This window comes from Hemibagrus wyckioides, linkage group LG05 (genome assembly GCF_019097595.1).
Source record: "Hemibagrus wyckioides isolate EC202008001 linkage group LG05, SWU_Hwy_1.0, whole genome shotgun sequence".
Taxonomy (NCBI): Eukaryota; Metazoa; Chordata; class Actinopteri; order Siluriformes; family Bagridae; genus Hemibagrus; species Hemibagrus wyckioides.
The window spans coordinates 22,828,589-22,846,826 of record NC_080714.1 but is presented as its reverse complement, the minus strand read 5'-3'; the positions used below and the strand labels follow the sequence as shown (position 1 = coordinate 22,846,826).

At 41.0% G+C, this 18,238-nt stretch overlaps 1 protein-coding gene across 3 annotated transcripts in view; it reads right to left on the bottom strand.

The window, feature by feature from the left end:
- The window catches only part of LOC131352694 (tight junction protein ZO-2), a 52,777-nt gene extending 34,818 nt beyond the window's left edge, over positions 1-17,959 (bottom strand). The window contains exon 1 of one of the 3 annotated variants that reach the window (XM_058388994.1): positions 17,612-17,959. In XM_058388994.1, the coding sequence (XP_058244977.1) occupies positions 17,612-17,668 (57 nt within the window). In that variant the 5' untranslated portion in view covers positions 17,669-17,959. Of the gene's footprint in view, positions 1-7,077; positions 7,180-17,611 lie in introns of those variants that run through there. The other 2 variants (XM_058388993.1, XM_058388995.1) reach the window with 2 other exon arrangements.
- Between the last annotated feature and the right edge of the window lie 279 nt (positions 17,960-18,238).

Genomic DNA, 18,238 nt, shown 5'->3' with positions numbered 1-18,238 from the left:
GCATGGGCTTTGTTTTGTCCACTCAAGCAGGGAAGAAAGGCTTCACTATCATGCGCAAGATGTAATAAGAAGCTGTGACGAAAGAGAATGACGGTCTGTGCATACACACACACACACACACGTGCTCTTTCACACAATACAGATATGCTCACCGCCTAATGGAGGTTAGACAGAAACAAACACTGGGCCTGAATGGAGATTAACGTAATAATTAACCCGAGGTAATGCAGTTTGGTACAGATATTAGTGCAAACATAATTAATCATCATTATTATGTATATAAATTGTCTGTGCAGGAACTTATCTACAGCCTACAGCACTCGCTGTCACTCGGTCCGCTGTGACTAAATCTACACACCCCTGTTATTGTGATGTAAACAAAAAAATAAAAGCAGGATAAATCTTCTACTCTCAATGTGAACAAACAATCAGAAAACTTTGTAGGGAAAAATAAAAATGCAATGACCTAGTTGCATAAGTGTTCACACCCCTAAAGTAATACTTGAAGCGTGTTCTGATTGTATTTCAGTTATCGGTCATTTCTGGGAAGAGTCCATCACACCACTCTTTCTCGCAAAAACATCCTAGGTCTAACAAATTGTAAAGGGATTGTTTGTGCACAGCCCACTTCAGGTCAGCCCACAGATTTTTAGATGAATACAGGTCTGGGCTTTGGCTAGATCTTTTATAAACATTGATCTTAAGCCATTGCTTTGCTGATTTGGTTGTACTGTATGTTTTTCTGGCTGATATTTTAACAGGGGGGTGTAAGCTTATTATATCCATTGTAGTAGTCCTGAGTCTACACAACAAAATCTCCAGTGTTAAATGAACACCTCCAGGGTTTATATACTGTATCTGAAAGATTTTATTTTAGCTGGCTGTCGGAATAATTTCTGTAGCAGGCCGCTATTAATTAATAGTGGATGAGGATCAGTCGCCTGTGTTTCTTCTGCATTATTTTTTAATTTGTCATGAAAAAGCTATGTTTAATATTTCAGGCTGTCATGAAAGAACTTTAACAAGATACCAGTTCTGTGGTGACTTTTTCTAATTGGCGGTTTCATTGGGTTCCCACGAGGACGGAAATGATTTAATCACATTTTGCGTCAGAATTTCGAACTAATCCTAATTAAAGTTTCATTTCCTAAATGAATGTTGACCTCAATTTCCAACGTATGATGCGAATGAATAATGGATGCTCTGACTGAGTAAATCGAGTCCCAGTTCTGGAAAGGTTAGTTAGGCTACATGTGCATGTACACCGATCAGCCATAACATTATGGTGACGTGAATAACGCTGATTATCTCCTCATCATCTCCGTTATCATACCACCTGTTAGTGGGTGGGATATATTAGGCAGCAGGTAAGCATTTTGTCCTCAAAGTTGATGTGTTAGAAGCAGGAAAAATGGACAAGCGTAAGGATTTGAGCGAGTTTAACAAGGGCCAAATTGTGATGGCTTGATGACTGGAATAGAGTATCTCCAAAACTGCAGCCCTTGGTCTGCAGTGGTCAGTATCTATCAAAAGTGGTCCAAGGAAGGAACAGTGGTGAACCGGCGACAGGGTCATGGGTGGCCAAAACTCACTGATGCATGTGGGGAGTGAAGGCTGGACCGTGTGATCAGACGAGCTACTGTTGCTCAAATTGCTGAAGAAGTTAATGCTGGTTCTGATAGAAAGGTGTCAGGATACACAGTACATGATGGGTCAGGGCTGTTTTGGCAGCAACACAATAGTATGCAGGTGATCATAATGTTATGCCTGGTCGGTGTATATGACATGTGACACTATATAATCATGGGGTATATAGTGAAGGAAAATGATCCAGAATGGGGTCAACTTTTTTCTCTCTCTCTCTAACACTCAGTGTGTTAGATGATGTTGGTAATTCAATGTTACCAATGAAAAATAAGATTTGGTGGGAAAAAGACTGAATGCTCAGACCGGTGACTCCTATAGCGCTTTGTTTGTGTTAAATTGTGTAGCTGATATGTACAGCCGTGCTATAAAACTGTACGACATTTTGTTCAGCAGTATTCTTTTACTACTCTAATCTACACTTTGCTATTATTTTGGTCCAGACCTACTTAGGGTGTGACGGACATCCTAGGTGTCTATATCCAAATGAAGAAGAGACAACTGACACATTTAATCCACTGGCTGCGGTAAATCTTTATCTAGAGGTGAGGACGGATGGGTGTCAGCTGCGGCGCAGCCTAAATACCTCCACATTGATTCAGACTGCTGACACGCACTCAGTGTCCATCAGGACAGAGGGTCAGTCGGGGCTACCCGGTGTAGATATCTCTTCTACAGTGTGTATAAACAGATCGAGTAGACAAATCCACATTCCTTATCCACTACTTCTTTCCGCTAATAATACCGCTCCTTAACAGATCAGAGATCGGCATCAGAGAGCTGACACACTACTTAGGCAGCCTGTCACAGTGGCACTCCGGCAATCTGATATAAATTATATCCTGAACAGGTTCCTGGCAGCAAATGCTGGAATGTGGAAAGCTGTTAAAGATACGCATGCACGCTCGGCTCTTTTTTTCTAAATAGAGATGCGACTATGGCGTGTAATTGGTTTTCGTATCTGCTATGAAGCGTGCTAATGAAAATGGAGAAAAGGAAAATATAAAAATGGAACAGGTAAAACTTGAAATTGGTGTACATGGAAAATCTTTTACTGGTTCTTGTATGGGGGCATGCTGGCTGGGACGTTCCCAAGTCCATCGTGTGTGTGGAGTTTTCATGTTTGTCCCATGCTTCAGAGGTTACTCCAGTTTCTCTAAATTGTGAAAGAGTGTATGAGAGAGAGAGAGAGAGAGAGAGCGAGAGAGTGTCCAGGGTGTCCTTCGCCTTGAGCCACAGAATAGTCTACAGGTTCCCAGAGATCCTGTACACAACAAGTGGTGGCAATATTCTATTCTATCATATCATATCATATCATATATCATATCATATCATATCATATCATATCATATCATATCATATCATATCATATCATATCATATCATATCATATCATATCATATATCATATCATATCATATATCATATCATATCGTGAATTGCTGCCTTGCTCATTTTTCATATTTAACCATATAAGTGAATTTGATAAATTGTAAAACAGATGTTCTTTCCCCTCTTTGTTCAGGAACAATGGGTGTATAAACTTTTGCACACAACCTTACTAAGAAAAGAAGAAAAAAACTATGTGAGAACGTCTCGAGAATGTTCAGGAATGCATCAGACATTTTGTAAGAAGGTTAGATTGTGAGGTTGCTATCTAAACAATGTTCATGCAACCTTCGTGAACCTTCATGATGTAATAGTGGATTGTTACAAAATGTTTCTGTGGTCAACAGAATGGAATGCTGATATGGAATCTTCTAGAAAACACAGGGAATATTATGGACATTACATAGAGGTGATACCGGATCTGGATCTCTAGCTCTTTTATTCTCCAAATATTCGTATCTGTATTCAGATTTAAACCCAAATTGGGCCTCTTCTCTGTTTCTGTCTCTCCCTCCTCTCTTCTCTGTCTCACTCTCTCCCTCCTCTCTTTTCTGTCTCTCTCACGCTCTCTCTCCTCTCTTCTCTGTCTCACTCACTCTCTCTCCTCTCTTCTCTGTCTGTCTGCTTCTCCTCTCTCTCTCTCCCTCTCTCCCCTCTTTTCTCTGTCTGTCTCCCTCTCCTCTCTTCTCTCTCCTCACTCTCTCCTCTCTTCTCTCTCTCTCTCCTCTCTCTCAAAATCATAACTATTTTGATTATATTATTATTTATGTTTATACCCATCTGCAATATTTTCTAATGAATATATTTGGTTCTATTTCTCAAACTAGTAAACACACCACTGTACCCCTGACCAGGCCGTTCCTAAGAGTAAATAAATAAGCAGTGTGAATGCATGTTAATGAATATGATCATTTGGTTCTCCGGTTAGTTTCATATCCTTACATTGATATGATACAACTGTTTTTGTTGTACTGGATCCCAGGATCCTCACGATCCCAGTTCCTTTCTGACAAGCTTTTTCCACAAACAAACAAACAAACCAATAGTGCTCCTGCTACTCGTATCTCTATTTGTATCTATTTAGAACACATTGTATTGTTATTCCGTTACCTCCCTAGAATCTACAACTCTTAAAAGTGCCACATGGAGATTGTGGGAATGTTAATAGACGTTATGTGAAACCGTTTCCCAGCCATACGGACAGAACATTCCAGGAAGCAAAGGTTTCCAGACATGTAACATTAAGAAATATGATGTAAACCTTCTTAACAGGCTTGAGAACGATCCTCAAGTTGCTTCACTGGTAACATCTCACACCGGCACTGAGATGTGCGAAAGCAACCTGTCAACACTTCTCGAATTCCACTTAAACAACTCAAAACTCTACAGTAAACAAATAAAGTGACTCAGCTATATGCAGGCCTTAAGGCCAAAAGTTTGTCCAGGCTGACATTGTGTGTGTGAGCGCATATGTGTGTGTGTGTGTGAGAGACAGAGAGAGAGAGAGAGAGAGAGAGAGAGACACACACACACATTGAGGCTGAGGAGCTGTTATTACGATGAAAACAGAGAAGCACTGGGGAGGTGCTGGAGCTGGAGCTGGAGCTGGTATTTTTAGGGCATTCCTGGTCAGCGCAGGCCTGGTGATGAAGGCTGCCATTACTCTTCTCTCCTATCAAACACTCGACCATAACGCATAGATTTCCTGCTGCTGCACTCTTCACGCCGCAAATGTGTGCCGCTTGTGTGTATATCACTTACATCCAGACAGTAAAAATATATGGCTGACACAAGGGGCTGAAACTGCGGCATGCTTTATCGCACTATGGAGATCTCTGGATTTAATCGCTCATGGGAAGATGGGGATTTCAAAAATAACGGTGGTGTGGGGGCTCAGTGGTACAGGAAATCCACAAGCAGGGTCATTACAATCATAAGCAGGGTCAATAAAGCCACAAGCATGGTCATTAAAGCCTCAGTTATTTGCTGAAAGTCACTACCCAAATGGCGTGATATAAACTTGTTGAGTTCGAATCCCAGCGATGCCACAAATATCCATCACTGCGTGCCCTAGAAAGTAAAACTGACCATGCTCTCTAGGTGGGACTGCTGGCATACTGTCTCTCCCATATCAATCACAGCAACACTAGTGTCTATAAGCTCATGAATGCAGAAGTGGTTAGATAGCACCTGCAGTCACGCCTGTTTCAGCAGCATGAGCATGAGTTGGCTGGGTTCACAAAAATGGACATGCTGGTAAGCCTCACCCTCCCTAACTGGTAGTCATACAATGGGGTGGAAACTGGCCAAGACCAAATTAGGAAGAAAATGATGAAAACTTCGGTCACTACTAATAAAAAACACAACAGCCAAATAAACAAACAGAAAATCAGGAATAACCGAACATGGTTGAGTGTTAAGTCATGTCCTTAGTATGTCCTTTGAGAAAGAACTTCAGTTGAAAGATATTAAAGGAGCAGTAAATGGCTGCTTGTGAAGTGAATCACAATAACAAGGAACCTATAACAAAAAATACACACATCTTGTACACGGTCTGTCGAAGTAAAGGGACTAAGCTTAGATGCTGTTTTCTGACTGAAGCTGGAAAACAAAAAGGCAAAGCCACTTCATGGAAGTTTTGTCAAGATGATGATTACACTTTCCAAAAAGACAGACTGCAACTTTAAAGCATTTCCTACACGGAACCCAGAAACAGGAGCAGACGAACGCCGGTCATGTGATCAGTCCCTCGGTCTAATTAAGCTGACGCAGTGGCTGCCACTTCACTGCATGATTAGTCTTGCCCTAACTAAAATAACTCGCCGTTCTGAGAAATGGGTCAGGCCATGAAATGCAAACAATGCCACTGGAACAATAACGGCTCTGACCTACAGATAAGTGGGAGAAGAGGATGTACGGTGATGTTCCTCATCAAAACAGAGTGTGATTAGGAAGCTGTGTGTGACGCAGACAGAAGAATGCATTCAGAGAGGCTTCACCTACTTCCCACTGCGTTATCGTTTTCCTGTCATGACCATTATCATTTGCTTTCAAACCTGAATTATACCCTTGCTTCTCTATAAGTCTCTAGATCACGTCTTTCTAGGTCATGAGTACAAAAAGAATTCACTTAATGTAAAGGATTTCACTGTGTTAATCTTCCTATTAATAATGTTTTAGCCTCTCTCAATACATGCGCAAGCACACACTTTCTTTAAAGTAGGTACAAATCCAAAAAAAAAAAATCACGCCAAACATCATATTTTCATCTCTATTTCCCTCCAGTCACTCCAGAACATCTGTCTGATTTCACTCTAGTGCTCATTCATCCCCCAATCACACAAAAGGGCTTTTTATATCGTTTGTTTGCATTTCAGTTCAGTTTTATTTGCCTTTCTTTTCACATCGATATTACATCCAGGCTGCTTTTCAGAGCACCAAGGCCAGGCTTTACTGAGTAAACCAATAAAGAAAGAATGAAGAAAGGCGTTGCCAGCTAAAAACATGGCCGTTTCTGGAAGAACGTCCCAAGAATTCATTCCAGCGTGTTAGTTTCATTGAACTTGGAATGTGTCTTGTGTATGCCAACAAGAGGCTAAACTAAATCTCCTACTGAAACATGCATGAAAACAAGGCCAGACGGAACTTCTCTGATTTCTCTGATGTATTCTCCAGTATACTGTATTTCTTGTTTATGGCAGAAAGCTGATGAAGTCGCTGCTCACAGAACAACAACACGGAGTAGTGAACCACGGCAGGTTTATTTACATAAGCCGGTTTGCATCCCGATACTTCAGTAACCTGAGTCACGGAACCTGCTTAGTGTACGCATGCGTGTATGTGGTGTGTGTTTGTGTGCGGGGGGGTTCTGCAGCCCAGGTCGGGCACCATTTCAGAAATAAAGTCCAGCTATGAAAAGCTCATTCCTTCTTTAAACCCTGTCTAAACTCACAGACCTGGGCTGAGCTCAATACATGTTTTTTTCCCCTGTAGGTATCAGGTGAAGGTTAATAATCACTCCATAGTGCACTCCATAGTGAGCTTACCTGCAGAATGAACCGGACTGCCATAATACTCTCTTCTCATCCTGCTTCACATCTCATCAGTAGTAATAAAACAAAACAAAAAACACGACAGCTAGCAGTGACGGTTCTTTAACCTGTACTACTAAAATAAAACAAGCGTCTGTGAGGACACACACGGTGTTCTTGTTCTGCCCACTGAGCTCCCCAGTGGCCAATCAGGTAAAGGGTATCTGCTGTGCGCTGTAAGGTAATCTGATGGACACCGGACACTCTCTCTTCATGTACCACGCACTAACCTACGGCCCATGGGGCAAACATTTCCTCCCGGACAATAACCCACAGAATGTGCGGCCCCTGAGGGCAGGCACATGCCTTGCCATTATATTTCATGACTTTAATAATGTCTATGTGTGTGTGTCAAGGTGCTTTTAGTTCAAACAAAAGATTCCTTCAAAGAATCTTCTGAGTACAAGAAAAAAAAGAAAAACATCTCAGCAGTCTCAAGCCCCAGGAGTTTGGGATCAGTCCAGTTTGAGGAAGTGCATCTTAGTGCAGTTTTGAACCGCAGAACTTGTGAGAGAGCTGACAGACTGCTGTGTTTCACTAAAACAAAGTGCTGAGTGGGAATGCAGCACTGGGTATTTCCAAAGCAGCTCCAGGTTCACGACATCAAAACGTTTGGGAAAACTTCTGGGTTGATAACTTTCCCTTGGAGAAATAATTGATATTACAATAAATTAGCAGCACGGGCTTCTCTATTGTCTTTCCTAAAACTAGAAAAATGATCGATATTAATATTTAATCCTGAGAAAAATCCTGATGAGAAATGATACATAGGAAAGTGTAATGACATTCCATATTAAAGCATTTCGATCTTAATCGTCGCATTTTCTGAGGACAGTCGCACATGACACAGATTGAGATGTAGAGGTGTGATCGCAGTGAAACGATCCGTCCACTCATATGAGGAATTTGATATAATAGTATTGAGTGCAAGGATTTTGCCTCAAAATTTTCAAAAAAGTAAAAAAAAATTTTCAAAAAAATAAAATAAAATATAAATTAAATTAAATTAAATTAAATTAAATTAAATTAAATTAAATTAAATTAAATTAAATTAAATTAAATTAAATTAAATATGAATAAATAGGTTTTACCCTGCAACAAACCAACAATCCTACAAAATTATGTTTTAATATATAATTATATGACCTGATATCATATAAGCACTGCATGGCTGTTTGATGACATCAGAAGTCAGGGCAAAATGTGTGTGCTGAATATATCTGAAAAAAGGTCAGAGGTACTTATAATAAGTTATAATAAATTATATAATAGCACTCTCGGACCTGACTATTCAGACTACTGAAACGAGGATGAGAGGAAAGCTGGACGCTATCATGGATAATCCTTCTCATCCTCTTTATGCGAGCTGAGGCAGCTCAGCAGCACGTTCATCCTTTATCCACGGATTCGTTCAGCCACGTGGCTCAAAACAGAGCTCTTTCAGACCGTCAGCCATCAGATTCCACAATCTGCAACAACAATATTGTGTAATTGCACTGGCTGTGGTAAGGAATTAATAATAATAATAATAATAATAATAATAATAATAATAATAATAATAATAATAAAATGACTAGAAAAATTATCTTTGGAAATGTTTTCTGCTTGAGACCATCCTGTTCCCTTTCATTCCCTTCTAAAGCAGGTTACATACACTATTTTGCCAAAAGTTTTGGGACATCTGCCTTTATATGCACATGAATGTAATATGGAGTTGTCCCACCCTTTACAGTTATAACAGCTTCAACTCTTCTGGGAAGGCTTTCCACAAGGTTTAGGAGTGTGTTTATAGGAATTTTTGACCATTCCTCTAGATGCACATTTGTGAGGTCAGACACCGATGTTGGACGAAAAGGTCCGGCTCACAGTCTCTGCTTTAATTCATCACAAAGATGTTCTATCAGGTTGAGGTCAGGACTCTGTGAGGTTCCTCCACACCAAACTTTATGGACCTTGCTTTGTGCACTGGTGTGCAGTCATGTTGGAACAGGAAGGGGTCATCCCCAAACTGTTCCCACAAAGTTCGGAGCGTGTAATTTTCCAAAATGTCTTGGTATGCTGAAGCATTAAGAGTTCCTTTCACTGGAACTAAGAGACCGAGCCCAACCCCTTGAATTCAACAATTTGGAGGGGTGTCCCAAAACTTTTGCCAAATATATGTAACCTGGTGTAGATTTCCTACAACAGCTCTCACAAAGTGTTCCATACCTTACTTAATATATGCTTCGTTCAATCTAACAGAATGGATTTTTTTCATTTTCAATTTTACGACCTTAATTAACACTATCTGGTTATTTGTGATAATAAAGGGACATTTACAAAACCTAATAAACTCAATGACTCACTTGAGTATTATTTTAATTTCACTCTCTTCAGGTGCTCCTTAAGATTAAGGCATTTAAGTGTAGGGCTTCTGTATGTCTGGTGGAACTAAATTAGATTTAGAGGTGATTTTATTTCGAATATTTCTTTGCTGAAAAAAGGAAAAAAAAAAAGGTATCGTCCTCTGTGAGACTGTAAAGCTCTGGAGAATCGGTTGTTGCTAAAAGGATTTATTTGTAGTTATATGCCTTCTTGTGGAACGTCCATTAAACTGCTGATAAAATGTGCATGGTCAAGTTTTATAAAAGTTTTAAAAGTGCTCCAGCTTTCTCTCTCTCTCTCTCTCTATCTCTCTATCTCTCTCTATCTATCTCCCCCTCCTCTGCAGAATATCTCTCGTCTCGGACACTCTCGCACTTGGCCTGTTTTGGGTTTTTAATGTGGGACAATGGATGCTATTGAGTAAGTGCATCTCACAGAGCTGGTGTAAACAACCTCTTATTCATTTTCCCCCGATCCCTCGGGTTCACGGTGACTCACATCTCTCTTCCTCCTCATCCTCCTCCTCCTCCTCCTCCTCCCAGCTGAGATCAGACTGCCTCAATGGGGCTGTGATTTGCTCACATGTTTGGAATTCCTCGCGGATTGTGGTACGCTCAGAAATAGACTGGGTCGTGTACGTACAATGCGAAAACAGAAAAAAATGTTTAACTCAGGAAGAGAAGAAACATCAAGCATGGAATTTAAAGATGAGTCAGAAAAAAAGGATTATTTGTGCATTAGTTGCAGCTGTGTGCAAAAGTTTGCACACCCTTAGAATAAGATAAAAGAAAAAGTTGTTTCACAATGAACAAAAATAGTGATATTAATGCTAAATAATAATAATAATTATAATAATAATAACAATAATAATAATAATAATGATAATAGTAATCATATAAGCTGTATGCACAGTGTTTGCTTTCATAATGAACTCCTAGCACTTTCATATCCTTTAACATAATTTGGATATTTCCCTTTTTTACCACCAAACACCTCTGTCCAGATGTTTCTTCAATTTAGGTTCAGAGACCAAAACGGTTAAGTCAAACCGTCGACTTTTTCCTTATGCTTTGGCTTGTTTTAACTTCTTAAGCGCTATTCGTGTACACAAAGTGAATATGACGTGCAGAACAATGAAAAGAAATCATTTTATAATCATGGAGGGTATACAAACTTTTGCACCTGCCTGTATATCTAACTGTTTTAAACACAATGCCACAATGACATACTCATTTCATTAAAGGAATACACTCTGTGAAATGGCGGATCTTCATTGAGCGAACCTTTCTTTTCTGTCTAGAACGTTCCTGCATCAGAGGCGGCTCCCTGTGGACCTCACTATCAGCTCTGCTATCAAACGTTCGGGGATCCGTTCATTGTTCCTCCAGGAATCTGCAGGAAGTCACGCACTTTCTAGAGGCGATACAGAGCTCCATGGTCCGTGCTGCAGTGAAATACGTTGTGATGACTGTAAGTACTTCAGATTTGCACGGGTACACTGTTAGCAAACAACAAACCGTATGTAATACTTTCGTGAAAGAATTCGGCGCTGCTGCCAAAACAGATTAATTCCAACGAAGAAAATCCGTCCGTAATTAAAGGACCTCCCGGGGGAAATGAAACAAAATACGGAGTCATTAAACCTGCTGCCTGTCGTCTTTAGCAAACATCCTGTTATTGCAAAGTAGTGGGAGTGTGCGGAATATAAATTGGCCTAATTTACTCAAATGAAAGAGACCACGCCCTGTGAAATGAGTCATGGACGCTGGAAGCTCTTTGTCATTGGGTTTCACTCTGTGAGACATGAAGCGATTGGGGGGGTGAGTAGAGCAGAACTCTATCCCTGAGTAGATATCTCCGCTGTGATCACAGATAACGTTCGCTGTCGATGTGCACAGTTTGATGATGTGGGATCGCCGTTGAAGTTGCAAGATCAGACAGAGAAACAAACTGCACGAGTCTGTAAACGGTCCTCATCCTGTGGGACTACAGATAACGCTGAGGTCATTCGTCATGCTCTGAAAGGAAATAACAACTTTGGAACGTCGCAAAATTTTAACAAGCTATTTTGAAGCGGGGAAAAAACAAAACAAAACATTTTTTTCAACTAGTACAGACATTCACGTGGTGAAAACAAGAACAAGCAAACAACATGAAGATCTGGGATAAGACCCATGCAGTTCTTACAGAGAGTCAAGCGGTATAGAATGTAGCACAAACAGACTTCATTTTTATTATTTTGCCTTGTGGAGGAAGACAAACGCGGTGAGCTAATTGCCAGCTGTGGTGAGACCCCCTATATCACCCTCCCACAGGACCACCATAACAAGCAGAGAGGAAAAATGACTATTTCAAACAGATCCTTTAATAGCTTTGCTTGAAACACCCATCATCTCCCTCACATGCAGTGACTCAAACTGGGTGTCTGCTTACAGTCCAGCTCTGATTTGAATATTTAGTCATATATGAAAAGAAGCTGCAGCTATTTGATTGTGGAAGGTGAGGAATTTGAATTTCGACCACAGATTATATCAGCAGGCATTCCACTGCAACAAGGCAGCACAACGAAGTGGTAACAATTATTATTTGTGCAATTAAGTGAGATGATATGTATATGTATAACCCTAATTATTCAGCCTACTACGGAACAGAAAATCTAGGCAAACAACTGCTTGACTGGAATAGAATGAAAACCTGCACCCACACGGTCCTTTGTTGAAAGGATTGGAAATCCTGGTCTACAATGTCTTTGTATTTAGCAATAAGATTTCCCAAGAGGCCTGAGCCTGTTCCAGCATGACTATGCTCCTGTGCACAAAGCGAGCTCCATGAAGACATGGTTTGTCGAGGTTGGAGTAAAAAAAAACTTGAGTGCCTTGTACAGAACCCTGACCTTTACCCTACTGAACACCTTTGGGATGAACTAGAACACTGATTGAATCCCAGACCTCCTCTCCTAACATCAGAGCCTGATCTAATGCAACGTATTAGTGCCAGGGTCAGGTGTCCACATACTTTTGACCACACACCATTTTTATCTGACATTTTTATAAATCATAAAACACGTCCAAAAAATCAGTGATGAGGTTTGTGTTGATAATCTTGTCCTTAGAAGTTATACTTGGAGGTTTTAAACAACATTCCATGTCGGAAAAGTCATGGAATGTTTAGAAATAACCTTTATTTGTCATATATACATTACAGCACAGTGAAATTCTTTCTTCGCACATCCCAGCCTTGGAGGTTGGGGTCAGAGCACAGGGTCAGCCATGATACAGCACCCCTGGAGCAGAGAGGGTTAAGGGCCTTGCTCAAGGACCCAACAGTGGCAACTTGGTGGTGCTGGGGCTTGAACCCCCGACCTTCTGGTCAACGACCCAGAGCCTTAACCACTTGAGCAACCACAGCCCCTAAGATAACATTCTGAAATGCTAGGGGAAATTTTCTGAGGTAATAGCTAAGAAATGACAACATTACATCAAACATTTTCTGCAACCTTATTGCAAATAAACCAGAATTTTGGCTCGGGAATTTCTCGTGAAAAGTGTTGTGCAAAACCTTACGATAACTGACGTGTAGTTGTGATGTGTTATCGACCAAACAGCGCCATGCTAGTTAAACCGTTTATGAAAAGAAACATTATGTTAACCAAAATCGTGTGCTACTGCTCGTTAACTTAAGTGGAATATTATTAGTAGGTTAATTTATCTGCTTTGTCACAGCTTTTGCTGAAATGACTAAAAACATATGAGTCACTTGCTACCAGAAATAATAAACAGCTTTAATACGTTTAGTCTTTTATAAAGAAACGTGAGACACATGCTCTTGTTTTCTATTGACCAACGCTTGCAAAATTGTCAAACACACAAGGTTAAAGTTCATCTAGGAAAGAGCTGAGGTGAGCACCAGAGCAAATCTCTTTTCTCCAGACAGATTACATCGAGTGACTGCAGCTTTATCCATAAGAATAGTTCTTAGAGATCATTAATTGTCTCTATACTTTCACGATACCATTATTTCTGTGTCAGTGGTAGTTCAAGTGGTTAAGGCTCTGAGTTGTTGATCGGAAGGTTGGGGTTCAAGCCCCAGCACTGCCAAGCCACCACTATTGGGCAACTGAGCAAGGCTCTTAACCCTCTCTGCTCCAGGGGTGCTGTATCATAGCTCTGACCCAAACTTCCTGCAAAGAAAAGTATTGCACTGTGCTGTAAAGTATGTGTGGCAATAATAATACAGGCTTCTAACATAAACTGAAATCCTGTGCTGTGTCAAACCTGTTCAACTCTTTATCTGAGGTGTAGTAGGGAGTGGTGTAGTAGAAGCTCATTGATCTGTACACAGCACGAGACATACAGGCAAACACAACTAATGCAAACAGAGTCCTCATGTGTCTGGAGTAAAACAAGCTGCACTATGGGAACTCGCCGCTTCCTCTGTGAACGCTCGCGCCAAAACCAACTTCTCTTAATGAGAACGCGATGATTCATACTTTCTAAAGTGAAGCAGACTGGAAAAACCTAGAAACAGAGAAAACCCTTGTATAACATTAGGTATGATCATGAGAGGAAATAAAAAAACGAACTGCCACTGGGAAGATGAAAGGGAACCTGGGGGGAGAAGAGATCAGACCGTTTAGGAGATTAAGTCTAATTAAGAGGCCTTCTTCTTCACATGCTTCCTTGTGGGGGTCTGTGAGGTTAGATCCCAGCTGCTCAAAAACCGCACAGTCAGATCTCACATATCTCGGAGTAGACCTAGTGGTTTAGCGTCTCCAACCAGCTGTCCGTGTAACCGGAACCAGTAGGATATATATATATATATAAAACACTTGAGGGAATGCAGTTATAGGAAAATAATCAGCGACAAGATGGTGTGATGCCTGAATGTTGATTGAGGGTTGTCCAAAGTGATTTATTCCACAGCAATGATTTCAATTATTCATTATAAACAATGCCATGTTGGACGGTTTTACTGTGTGTAAAGGAAGCATGCAAAACATGTCAGGTCCTGAAATCGCTTCTGTTATAAACCCTACACATACACAGAGTGCTTCATCTTCATTTCTCTTTCTTAAAGTTAATACAACGAAAAAAATAAAATCCACTTTGTCATGTAACTGAGTAACCGGAAATCATAAATACCTTTCTCTTTGTCTAGAAACTTGAAGTTACAGCTGTTACAAAGTGCTGATGCTGGAGACTCTGGTGACAAAATGCTACACAGACCTCACAGAAGAGCCACCAACGTGAACAAAGCCCGAGCTGCTGTTATAGAAAACTAATTAGCACCTGGCCAGTCGGATTCGAGTAGTCAAGAGACTGTGGCGTAAAGGGTGTGCACCCTACACACTTATACTTTGCACTATGAAGGATAGTATCGGCTCAAACTGAGCGGTTTTTTCCTACCCGGAAGTATAAGCCGTTTCCTAATGTATGGCAAATGATGACACTATGTGATATCGACCTAATATGTATACAAAAACAAATCAGAAAAAATCTATTTTATCTATACTTGCTTTATTCCTAATTAGGGTCACGGCGCACATAGGGCGAAAGGCAGGGGTACACCCTGGGCAGGTCACCAGTCCATCACAGGGCCACACATATAGACAGACAACCACATACACACACACTCCTATGGGCAATTTAGAATTACCAATCAACCTAATATACATGTTTTTGGACTGTGGGAGGAAACCGGAGTACCCGAAGTAAACCCACGCAGGCACGGGGAGAACATGCAAACTCCACACAGAAAGGCCCCCGCCTGTTCGAACCCAGGACCTTCTTGCTGTGAGGCAACAGTGCTAACCACTAAGCCACAAAATTTAAATGAAATTTGATCAAATAAAATTCTATTAGAAACGTTTGATCAGGTACTTGCTGCTGGGAAGAAATGGAGTTGGTCTAAAGCAGTACATGCTGTCTTACAAAAGTTTTCAACAGTACTGACATTATATGATAGGTTCAACCCATGCATGACTATGCTGAGGCGCTGTAAACAAACAGACAGGTTTCTCGCTGCGATTATTTGACAATCTCCTCCTGACATGTACACTCTGCTCCTGCACTGCTAAATAATGGGGCCCGTAATCCCCAGCCTAAGCCGTTCCCCACTGTGCCAAGCCAGACAGACAATAATGAGCTCGATGAGTGTCCACTGGGGGTTCGCACACACACACACACACACACACACAGACACACAGACACACACACACAGACACACACACACACACACAGACACACACACAGACACACAGACACACACACACAGACACACACACACACATACACAAAATAATTTCAGCTTCCATTCAGGATGAGGCAACTCCATCCTATAGTACTTGGGCCACTGTATTATTTTTTTTAAAAAATGTAAATGTTAATACTTACTAAAGCCAAAAAAATGAGGGCGTGGCCTAATGGTGGGAGTGGGGGGCGGGGCAGCCTCCCACTGACAACATCTCGGACCTCTCTGAGAAGTCTACTGCTCTTATATATTTAGTAGGATTAAATTTCAAAATCCTCATGGTAGCCAGTCAGCTCCAGAATTATTGGCACCTCTGACGAAAAAGGTCATGAACTGAAAAAAATGTCTCTGTTGCTACTTAATATGTGGCTGCTGTTCTTCAGCTTAACCTACAGATTTTCAATAAAGTCAGGATCAGAGGAAAAGCCATTCACTGAACCATTTCTGTATGGATGTTTATTCTGGATCATCACCCTGCTGGAAGAGCCAGTCATGACCCAGTTATTAACTTCTTGGCAGAAGCAGTCGGAGTTTCATTTAAAACCTCCTCGTACTTCCCGTAGTCTGTAATGCCATGTATCCTAAACATGATCCTCAGGAAAAAGAGCCAACAACACCGCAGATCCTCCACCTTACTCAAGCTTAGATTCTTCCTATCTTCTTATGCCAAGCCGAACTTGAATGCTTGTCGCCAGAAGCTCTTTCATTGTCTCACCTAACCACTGAAATTCCAGCCTTCCAGAACCGTTTGCTGGCATTTGAGGTGGTGTCTAATTGTATATTTGGTGACCACATCTTCTGCAAACATCTACCTGGGATCTTTGGAGAAATGTTCACTAAAATAAGGAGCTTTTTCCAGGCAGCTTCGCTAGAGCGCCTGCTTGTTAATGAACTTTTGTCTCATTTTAGTGTGTATCTTTAACATGTTCATGTCCCAAAGATGAATGTGATCTTAAAGTATCGATAAGGACATGCACCAGTTGGAGTTTGTTCAGAAGAATTGTTTTTTTGCGTGTATTGTGATTTTGGTCATTTTTGTTTTTCGACGTAATTCACTGTATGTTTCCAAAACATCGTAAAGTCTTGCCTTTGTTTCGGGGTGATTTTATTCTGCACCCAGGAACAAGCCAATCAATGCAACCTTGCCCTGACATATAATAAGGTCCTGCAACCCTCTAGTGTGTTTCTGACCCACCTTTGCAACTCTTTATCTAAACAACCGACAGGACGATGTGAAGAACACCAATTCTTTACACTTAAAGTAACCAGTATAAGAACTTTATGTGTTAGGGAACACAAACATGAAACTGACATGACTCACTTGTATGTCAGCTAAGCACTGACCACTAACGACAAAGTAAAGCCTACATAAAATACAGTATTTTCCAAACAAATCTAAACCATAAGTATATAGTATAGGTCAAAAAACATTGCAACCTCGTCAGTGTGAGGTTCCTAAATGCTAAAAGGACGTGTTGATACCTAACACACTGAAACAGGTGAACAGCTGGACCGAAGAGGAAAACGCAACAGGTGGATTAGATGCGGGCTGAATCCCAAATACATACCTATCGTGCCTATAGGTTACTACATAGTGTACACCGCCATTATCCTACTCTATACAGCTAGTGGACTTATGTAGGGAATACAGCGCCGTTTGGGATTCGAGCCATGCTCCAACATTCCACTCCACTGTCAGAAGTTTTTGAACGGCTTAAGGTCATTCACGGCATTTTTCCCTAATCTAACTCTATTCTTTTCATCAAAAAGACACGGCTGCTATTCGGTAAACCCCTTAAGGTGATAAAACGATATATTATAATACTTTTCAAGGCGTAAAAATTAAATCCATAGAGGTCTTGTTCAGTCTACTTACTCCTCCATTCTGGCTTTTATTCGCATACGCAGTTCTTCCTCCTCCTTTGACGGGCATCCTGCGCTCTTCGGGACAGAATATGAATTTATATATGTCAGAAATCTGCTCAAGTGTAAGCGTTTTCTTAAAAGTCCTTATCTTGTGAAACCACGCATGGCAACTGTCAGCTTCTCCCGACCCCACGCGCTCGCACTTTCTACAACGCCGAGCAAAGCCCGAGAAACATTTTTACAGCGAGTGACTTTCTACCGAGCCAACCCACTTCACGGTCATACCGTCAAGCGAAACGGGACGGGGGCGTTCGCTTCGCCTCTACCGAACAATGTTGATAAAATCGCGACGTGCGAAAATAAAACGAAAAACACGATAAAATACATAGGAGTGAACTGTCTATTCACAGACTCCAAATGAAACAGGTTTTAAACACGTAACGAGTACGAGTTTCTCGTTCACTTTGCCACACCCCTGCCCCTTAACATGGACTCGTCCAGCTGGCAACATTGATTTAACTGTTCTCTCTGAAAGTTACATGTCATGATAATAACAAGCAGAAGTGTGTGTGTGTGTGTGTGTGTGTGTGTGTGTGTGTGTAAGGATTTTGCAGAGTATCCCGTAAAGCGTATTAAA